General features: G+C 44.6%; 1 protein-coding gene across 2 annotated transcripts; it reads left to right on the top strand.

The window, feature by feature from the left end:
* The first annotated feature begins 2,019 nt into the window (after positions 1-2,019).
* On the top strand, positions 2,020-9,997 carry LOC118284203 (zinc finger protein RFP). Of its 2 annotated transcripts, none has more exons than XM_035606945.2 (15): positions 2,020-2,225; positions 3,692-3,833; positions 4,009-4,237; positions 4,339-4,523; positions 4,599-4,703; positions 4,862-4,957; positions 6,018-6,248; positions 6,340-6,487; positions 7,207-7,254; positions 7,387-7,413; positions 7,516-7,580; positions 7,748-7,858; positions 8,358-8,476; positions 8,874-8,970; positions 9,154-9,997. In XM_035606945.2, the coding sequence occupies exons 2-15, from the start codon at positions 3,693-3,695 to the stop codon at positions 9,298-9,300; spliced, it is 1,749 nt and encodes a 582-aa protein (XP_035462838.1). In that variant the 5' UTR covers positions 2,020-2,225; position 3,692; the 3' UTR covers positions 9,301-9,997. The 2 variants fall into 2 exon arrangements, with proteins under 2 accessions (XP_035462838.1, XP_035462834.1); XM_035606941.2 differs by having other exon boundaries at positions 2,021-2,225; positions 6,015-6,248.
* The last annotated feature ends 90 nt before the right edge of the window (positions 9,998-10,087 follow it).

Here is a 10,087-nt window from a genome sequence, read left to right as displayed (position 1 = left end):
TCTGTTTGGGTACACGACGTCTTGACGGTTCGGCTTATCTCGCCGCGGCGGTGGCGCCTGGTCGGTCGGAAGGAATGAGAAACGCGAAGAATGAGAGCGCACTTGTGTTACAACAAAGAAGAAAAACCACACACGAAAGGCAGCCCCACAAAACAAAGGCACACGGAGGCGGCGGCGGCGGCACATTTCACAGATGGCGGAGATGATGAGCTAATTACACTGAAGCTGTTGTCCATCAAACTGCAGGTCGCGCTGCATCGACGAGAGACGAGGAATCTCATCAGTTGTTCGCAACGGTCCGAATTTTTTGTGATGAATGAAAGGTTGCAAACTAAACAACGACAACCACGATTCAAAACAATGCAGCGGGGCACACGACACCGACAAGGTCGTACGTCTTCCACAGGAAGTCCATCTCGAGTTTCAGTCTTGTCAATATGAAAGGGTTCGCCAGGGGCCAAGGGGGCGCGCACAGCTGTCGATGGCACACGGAAACGGGGAACTGTCTCCGCAAAGTCTTGGCCACAACAACTGTGTTACCTGTCATCGCCGCGCTCGGCAGGTAAACAGTGGAGAAAAATGCTGGTATGTGCACTTGTGTGTACGCGACGGGCCGATGCAGAAGACAGATAAGAGTCAAGTCGCACAGGATCGCTTTGGGGGCCCAAGGCCAAACGTGTATATATATATATACATATATAGTATTAATAGTAAAGTAGTAAAGTTTAAGTGCAAATACCTGCACTACCATCCTGGGCTCATCAGGCACTCGCATTTAAACGTTCTAGTGTTCGACCGTGGCATTGGGCTGTTGGGGGGTTTCCAACCGTGAAATGTTTCTGTTCCTGTACAGAGCCGAAGAATCTACATCAAAGAATCAATGTCGGTTCTCACGGAAGAAATAGTCGTTGCTGTGGACTAACGCAATCGCCTGTCCTCGGGGGGGGGGGGGGGCCCTCCCAGCTCGAGGCCCCAGGCGATTGGCCCTTCTTTACCCACCTCGTTGCGACGCCACTGCACCGACTCCCGAGCAGGAGGGTTGAAGACGTGCTTCTGGACGTCGGAAGGATCTCAACGTTAATTGGCTCCCGTAATTTCAAAAGGCGGGACGTGAAATTTGCATCTACTTACATCTTTGCATTGACTTTGCATGACATCACAGCGCTTCACCTCTGGTGTGAACGCACTCCCTCCACTTTTTTCCCGTAGCTGTCTTTCTCCCCATTCACGTAGATCACCCGTCCTCGTCTCCGTCCGTCGCGCTGCGTCGCTGTCAATACGAATATTGAAACACTCAACATGTTTTTATCGTCACAATCACAGTCCGGGTCTTTAAATGCGACGAGGGAGTTCCACCTCGTCACACTGAACATTGTGACGGCAATAAAAAAATAAATCAAAGTAAAATGGCCCAAATTCTCTTTGTGGACGAATCTAACAGCACACCTTGTTTTTTTACAAATACATTTAGAAAATTGATTTCCTCATGTTTCTGAGTGACAGGGTGGTGGATATGTCGTGTTTTCTATTCTGAAAGAATATTAATCTGATTTCAGTGAAACAAAATTCATTCATCCTCTGTGGGTTTATCACGTCAGACGGAGCCAATCACACAATCCATAATTGTTTTCATCCTTTTTTTCATATAAATACATTGATTTAATATAGTGTGCTGTGAGATCATTATGTTCTCATTCTTCTCATATCAGACAAAGTTCCCTTCGAGTGGTGAGTGTCAACTCAACTCTTGTCATTGCTAATTTGTATTGATTGATTGATCATTTGACCCATTTTCAGACTCAGGAGCACATAACAAAAATGCTGTTTGACAGTTTCTAGAAGTATAGTTTGCAGATTGTAACTGTGGCCCTTTGACCTACTGTGTGTGACTGTGTGTGTGTGTGTGTGTGTGTGTGTGTGTGTTTCATACCTCCACCTTAACCAGTCTTGCTGCACTGACCTGACAAACAGCGAGACAGGTGAGTGGGCGTATATCCACTTGGAGGAAAATCACAACCCTCACAAACAAACACACACACACACACACACACACACACGTACACCTTTATAATTCGACGCTGACACACTTCATAAGCGAGAGTGTGTGTGTGAGGGATTTCTAAAGTTCAAAACTCAATATTGCTGACGGATTGATTTGGATACACTTGAAAACCAAGACCCTGAACCGAGGCGACGCCTGCGACGCATCGATCGTCATCATCAAGGTAACAGCTGTAACTTGCACTTCAAAAAATCACTTCACTGTCTTATTCAAGAGTCCGAAACTCAAAGATATCAATTTATACTAACATAAAAAAAATTTCTTATATTTAAGTAGTATTTTTACAGTTTATGCTTTGAAAAAAATGACTTTTGAAGATATTACTCAAAAAAAGTGTCAAAAATCAGGTAGAACTTGAAAAATTTAACTTAAAGTTCTGTATTTGAAAAAAATAAATTGTAAAAAGTATTTCTGTTTATCGACATTTTAAACATTTATCAGATCCGTACGTGCAAAGCTAGAAATTCTAGAAATTCCTCTATTTCTGTTCATTTCTTGGGGCTCGATGGTTGAGCCTTGGGGAGGGTTTTTTATTTAGTTTGCTCTTGAGAAAAAGACTCCAGAATGTTTTGTTGACGGTTGAGTCGTAGAATAATCGGTGATTTACAGTGGAACGTTTGAGCACTGCAGCCATTTTCCTTTTGGTGTCTTGTAAACCGTCAAATTTTAAATAAATAAACTAATAAATATACATATTTACCATGCATATATACACACACACACACACACACACACATATACATATATACATTACGGCTGCAACTAACGGATATTTTCATTAACGATTATTGTCGATTATTTTCTTGATTAATCGATTAGTTGTTTGGTCCATAAAATGTCATAAAATGCATTTCCCAAACCCACCGACATGATGTTTTGTTTTGTCCACACACCAAAGATATTCAGTTCACTGTCACAGAGGAGCAAAGAAACCGGAACATATTCATATCTAAGAAGCTGAAATCAGAGAATTCTGGCTTTTTTTTCTTCATAAAATCTACTTGAACCGATTAATCAATTATTAAAATAGTTGCCGATTCATTTAGTAGTCGATTAGTAATGTATTAACTGTTGCAGCTCTAATATACGCATGAATAAACACAGAGACACACACGTATGAATGGAAGTATTGTACGTGATAATTCAGGACAGAATCTCGCCGCACTTCATTCCTACAGTTGTCTGATCCTCCTAATCTGATTCGTGGTGATGGCAGCCAGATATGTGCGTGTTATATAATGTTGTTTTTTTTATTTTGCTCTTTATGATTTACCCTCCTATTCAAAACAAACACGAACAGAAAAATAAAAACATATTCATTTTAACTTTAATTCTTTGTTCTGCATCATCACGGTCTCCCATCTCCCTATCCCCCGGGAAAATATCAAAAATCTGTTGGAGAAAGTGGTGAGATGATTACTGAATGTGCACCTTTGTCTGGAGCCGCAGCTTCTTTGTTGGCCCATGTTCCATCCGTCCAACGAGTTCCCTGCAAATCTGCTCAGTAGCTTTTCACGCGATCCTGCTGACAAACAGAGGAAGAATGAAAACACAACTTCCTTTGTGATCGCAGCCTCTTGTCGGTTCACCTGTGTGATTCCCTCCTCTCGTCTGCGTCCTCTGTCTCAGGATGTCTCTGCACAGGAGCTTTCTGTCCGACGAGCAGTTCCTCTGCTCCATCTGTCTGGACGTGTTCACCAACCCCTCGTCGACGCCCTGTGGCCACAGCTTCTGCATGTCCTGCATCGGCCGATACTGGGACGGAGCCAAGGTGCAGCGAAAGAAACACTTCCTTTTTTAATAAATATATTATATATTATATACCAAATCAACAATCTATCTTCACCTCTCCTCACCTCCATTCCTTTCCTCTCTCCTTCCCCTCCTCCTCTCCTCTCCTCACCTCCCCTCCTCCCCTCGTCCTCTCCTCTCCTCTCTCCTCTCAGGTTTGCCAGTGTCCTCTGTGTAAGAAAACCTACCAGAAGCGACCGGACCTCCAGATCAACCGGACGCTGCGAGAGATCACGGAGCAGTTCAGGTCCATGAGGGGAGGTGGGGGGCTGGAGAGGAGGAGAGGGGGGAAAGGAGGAGGGGATGGAGCCATAACAGGTAATATTTTCGATAACCTGAAGAGGAAGCTTCCTCGACCTGTGACCTGTGAGGCCCAGTCACCAGGTAAGAACCTGATCACCATTAAACACAATTCATTTGACCTGTTTAACTGGTCGGTCAACGTCTCCTCGTGATCCTTTATAACTCCTGGTCCGCCTCCTCAGAGGACGAGTCCACCCCAGCGCTGCTGGCCTCTTCGGTGCCGAACGACAGTCCCATCACGTCCGGACCTCCTCCTCCTCCTCCTCCCCACGTCTCCCGCTCCAACGGCCGGAGGAGGTTCACCGTGAGCGGGGCGGCGAGCAGCCAGAGCCTGTCGGTCTGCGACCTCCACCACAGGGGCACCACGGTACGACACCTTCAACAGTCTCCTTGTTCCGACGAGCTCGGATAAAGGTTTGACTCCTTCTCTCCTTGACGACAGATCTACTGTCGCACGGACCGAGTGTGCATCTGTCCCGACTGCGAGGCCGAGCAGCACCAGCACCACGACACGGTGTCAGTCGAGGACGAGTGGACGGACACCAAGGTACCGGATCCAGAGACGGAGAGAGAAAGTTTGGAAACAGGAGTCTGACCCCGTCCGGGAAGACCTGGGACAATTTGAGCACAGATACAAATGATCGAGAGTCAATCAAATTAGATATTTACATTTGTGTGTGTGTCTGTGTGTGTGTGTACGTGCAGTCGCAGCTGATTGTGTCGGCTCAGGAGATCCAGGAGATGATCAGACAGAGAATCAAGAAGATCGAAGAGATCAGAGTGTCAGTGACTGAACTGGAGGTAGGCCCCACACACACACACACACGCACACACACCCACGCGCACACACACACACGCACACACACACAGACACACAGACACACACAGACGCACACACGCACACAGACGCACACGCACACACTGCTGTAAATACCAGTGTTGTGTGGGAAAACCTGTAAATCCTCTTCCTGACGTCGGTTCCTTCATCACACACAGATTCTGACTTTATGAAGACTTTACTCCTCAGAAACACGTCTGGGGATTTACCCTCATTTGTGTAATTTAATTTTTTCGAGATGCTAATTATTAAATTTTTTAAACATTTTTTTCGCTGTTTTCCCGTTTTTTTTTATTCACCCAAAATATTAGTTTGCTTTGAGTTTTACCCAATTCATTTTTTTTATTAGATTACTTATGTAGGGGTTTTTTTTCGTGACATTATGGATTTAAAATTTCCAAGGTTTTGATTCTCTGGGTTTTACCGTAATGTTCAAACATATTCCTCATGTCTTTATCCAGAGGTTTGGACCTTTATCGTTTGTTCATTTTTGTATTTTTTTTTGTTTATTTCCATACAGTTTTGACCAATATTTACCATTTCAAGTGTATTTTCAATGTTCAAGTTATTTATCCCATAGTTCTTATGACTACACAAATTTGGGGATTTTACTGAATGTCTTAGATTAAATTATATATTAATTCATTCATTTTTAAACATATTAATTGGGGTTTCCACTTGAGTTTTGGGGCCTTCAACCTCTGTGTGTTTTGGTTTATTTCATTCAGGTCTTTACGCGACGTGAAAGTTTCACTTTCCTAATTTTGAGTCTTCATTTCATAATTCGTGGGATTCCGGACTCTTTGAGGGTTTATTCCCTGATTTGAAAGGATTTTACCAAATTGTTCAAGAATTTTCAGACTTTCTGTGTTAACGAATTCCTGATTTTCAAGCACTGTGTCCAGAATGAGTTAATGTTCCATATTTCCACCTGTTTTGTGGTTAAAACCTTAAAAGGGAATCTCAAAACAAAGTGTCTCGAAGGATCTAAACCGCTCCCCGCACACTTCCTCCCTCCAGCAGGCGGTGGAGCGAGAGACCGCCGGCAGCGTTCGCCTCTTCTCCTGGCTGCTGTCGGCCATCGAGCGTTCGCAGGCGGAGCTGATGGAGGTGATGGAGATGAGCCGGAGGGCGGCCGAGCACCAGGCCGACGCCACCGTACGACAGCTGGAGCTGGAGGTGGAGGAGCTGCGTGGGAGAGAGGGAGCCCTGCACGAGCTGGCCCAGTCAGACGACCCCAGCCACTGCGTCAAGGTGGGGACGTCCGGCGGCAGCAAGGTGACGTCTGATGATCTGAGCACAGCTAAAGAGTCCTTCTGATTCATTCCCGCCTGTAACTTTCCAGGCCTTCGCCGTCCTCTCGGGTCCGCCGCCCTCCAAGAACTGGTCGGGCGTGTCAGTGAACTCTGACCTGGGCACAGGGATCGTCTACAGGTCGCTGGCCGCTCTGGTGGAGAGGTTCCAGGAAGAGCTGAGGAACGTCGCAGAAAAGGGTCAGTGACCGACACAGGTGCTGGTTCCTCCCAGAGATTTGACTGGGCCTTCCTTGCATCCTTGAATATAAAAAACAACTTTATATGTAGAGCCCAAACTAAGAGACTGAGACTTTGACATCAGAAAAGAGGATAAACCTTTTGATAAAATGTTTGTAGTGCCCCCTGGTGGTAGAATTCATTAAGCTCTGTCCACAGAGGCTTTTGAGGCGGTATATGAAAATGGACGTATAGTCACGGGTTCCGGAAAATGAAGCCAATGCAGAAGAACTTGAAGCCTGTTTTCTCTGGAATCACCAGCGGGGGGCGACTCCCTGGTTGCAAAGAAGAGAAGTCAGTGTCTATTGAAGTCAGTCAGATATCGCCACATCGCGTCACGTGAATATTTTCGCTCGAGCTCACATATTTCAACTCGAGCAAAGGGAAGCGAATTTCGGCGTCTTCGTGTTGTTCCGTGATCCTCCGTCAGACGCGGAACACCAGCGACTTTGCATTGACTCAAAAATCGGTGTCGCATTTGGTGTAAACCAAGAGAAAACTTCTGCTGTGCAAAGAAGGTGATGACGAAGCTCGAGTGGATCCCAGTTTCAATCAGCGTTGAGCCTTAGCGATGGAGGAAAAACTCATGTTCACCCCCGATACGTAAAATAATCTGTTTTCATACGTCACGGTTATAACTCAAAAATCTTTGTGATGTCTCTTCCTCCATTGGTGTCCAGGTTTCCCCGCCGCAGTGCAGGAGCGCAGTCCGGTCCGAACGCAGCCCCGTGAGTGTCCGACCTCAACTACGATCGTCACACCACATAAAAACCAGTGAATCACATCTGCCAGCCACTGATTGTAGAGATCTAGAGACAAAAGACATACAGTGTGAGTGAAACCTTTCTGTTCTTGTGCAGGGATGAGGAAAGTGCAGGAGTACGCAGGTACGTCACCTTTCACGCAAACTGAATTCCAGCGATGTGTCAGGGGCTAAATGACACAAATTAAATAAATATGAACTCTTCTGCGTCTCTCTTCCGACACAGTGGACGTAACTCTGGACCCCGACACCGCCCATCCCAGACTGATCCTGTCGGACGACATGAAGAGTGTGAGACAACTGTTGATATTAAAATCAAATCACTCAGGAGTGGATTTGGTAATCCGCAATTCGTCACGCCGTGTAAATTAGTCAACGCATTGGATTTGACATCGACGTATATGCTGTATAATTGTGTATCAGGTCTCTGAACTGAGGTTTTGATTGTGTTCCTGCAGGTGAAGTGTGGAGAGCGACACCAGCTTCTGCCCGACAACCCCGAGAGGTTCGACAGGGTCGTGTGCGTCCTGGGGCGGAACGCAATTTCCTCCGGGAGACACTACTGGGAGGTAACGTCATCTCCAGACACGGAAAATTCAATTAATTCACTCATTTTATATTTGGTTTTAAAATGTCCATCCCTTTGGATTACACAGAACAAACATTTAAACTTCATATTATTTCAGACAAATAGGCTTCTAATTTAATCAATGCACAAATGAGGTTCCCACAAATTTGAAACAAATTGGATTTATTGATTATAAATTTATGAATCTGGGTTTATTAGAACTACTACATGAATTTCAGTCAAATTGTTTCACTTATGTTTGACTGACAAAAATGCAAAGTACAATAATTACAATTTATAAATTGAATATTTGGTCGAAATGTCTGATTCATGCACTGATGCCAAGATGATGAAACAACATGAGCTTTAAAGAATTTTTTCTTACCTTTGTGTTTCTTGAAATAATGAATTATTTTACGATCACGGCGACGGGAAAAACAGTGTCCGCTCAAGCAAATGTCTCGGTGTTTGTTTGGCGACGGTGAATGTGCCGCGAGCAGGTGGAGGTGGGCGGGAAGACGGACTGGGATCTGGGCGTGGCCAGGAAATCGGTCAACAGGAAGGGGAAGGTTGACGTTACCCCAGTCAATGGCTACTGGTTCCTCAGCCTCAGAAACAAGTGAGTGACGCCGCCCCCTAGGGGCCAATTTTATTTTTTAACAATATTGGCGCGTGTGATTACGTGGATATTTAGCGGAAACAAAACATGTTCCTCTACGTTTGGGCCTCGCAACCACACGGAAAACGCCGTGCATGCGCCAGAGACGACAACAATGGCGGCTATATACCAGATTACGCCACGTTTCGTTGGCACCGCCGCGTCCAATTACACGTTTGCAACCACACTGCACCACATTCGCAGAAATGTTCCTCTCGGTTGGTTCGCATCTGAATCATAATAATAATAATAATAATAATAATAATAACTCTGGGAAAATGTCCAGATCCAATTTCTCTTCCGATCTTTTTTTTCTGTATTTCCCGTTTCTTTCCTTTCGCCTTCCCTCCTCGTTCAGGAACAAGTACGCCTTTCGCACTGAACCCTCCACAGTTGTTGACCTGAACCTGCCGCCGCACAAGATCGGTGTGTTCGTGGACTTCGACAAAGGACAGGTGCAGTACGAGAACGACGCTTTACATTAATGTGACTTCTGCAATGAATACGACGAACATGGAGATCACCACTCTCGCCCTCTGCTTCACAATACAATCCTGACACTACGACATCGGGTTTTTTTACAGTGGATCTGTTTTCCAGTAACTCTGAACGTCTTCCTCTTTTTCCCGGCGCTGCAGGTGTCTTTCTACAACGTCGAGGCTAAAATCCACATCTACACTTTCAACGACACGTTCACCGAGCGCATGTTCCCGTTCTTCAGCCCCTGCACCAATAAATCGGGCAAGAACGAGACGCCGCTGATCATCACGCCGGTGAAGACCTGACAGTTATTTGTGGCTTCTCCTTCTCTTGTTGTTTTACAGTGTGCACTTGTGCACTTAAGTTTCCCTGTAAAAGAATGAACAACGATGCTGGTGTCTTGACATATAGGTGTAACGCGTGGTTGTATTTTAAAATGATTCACTGGTAAAAATCGAACAACACACTGTAATTCTGTTGAAAATACAAAATCCATTTATGGAAGGGGGGGGGGGGGGATTTAAATTTTACATTTTGCTTGGATCAAGTTGGTTTGTTTCTATGAAAACAGTTGAGAAAATTAAATTTTGTGGGGGGGCATATTCAACGTCTATTTATTTTCTCAGGATTTGTACGTGTTTGTTGTTGTAATGCTCATTTCGGCCACTACTCCAGTCTCATGTTTTCGTTCCAGGTGATTTGTATAGAATTTCTTTTCGACGGGGCGTTTTGAGAAATCTAGGGAAACACAATTTTTTTTACTGTTCTATTTATTTGTTGATATTTTCTTACGATTGTATTTTTACTGTTCTCATTTTATGATATATATATATATACATATTGTTTCTTCTATTTTAATCTTGTGAGCCTCTTGTCTGTATTCCTTTCGCACTTTAACAATAGTTATACATTAACTGTATTATTTTATTGTTCTGTGAAGCACTTTGAAATTGCCATGGTGTATGAAAAAGTGTTATACAAATAAAGTTGCCTTGTAATTTGCCCTCGACTACACACTGTGAACACAACGGTGCAGACTACATATTCACAATTGAATCAAAAAAGATCTAGTCTTTGTGCTATGCTAGGCCA

This window comes from Scophthalmus maximus, chromosome 12 (genome assembly GCF_022379125.1).
Source record: "Scophthalmus maximus strain ysfricsl-2021 chromosome 12, ASM2237912v1, whole genome shotgun sequence".
NCBI lineage: Eukaryota > Metazoa > Chordata > Actinopteri > Pleuronectiformes > Scophthalmidae > Scophthalmus > Scophthalmus maximus.
The sequence above is the reverse complement of the archived record's forward strand: the minus strand, read 5'-3'. Positions and strand labels throughout refer to the sequence as shown.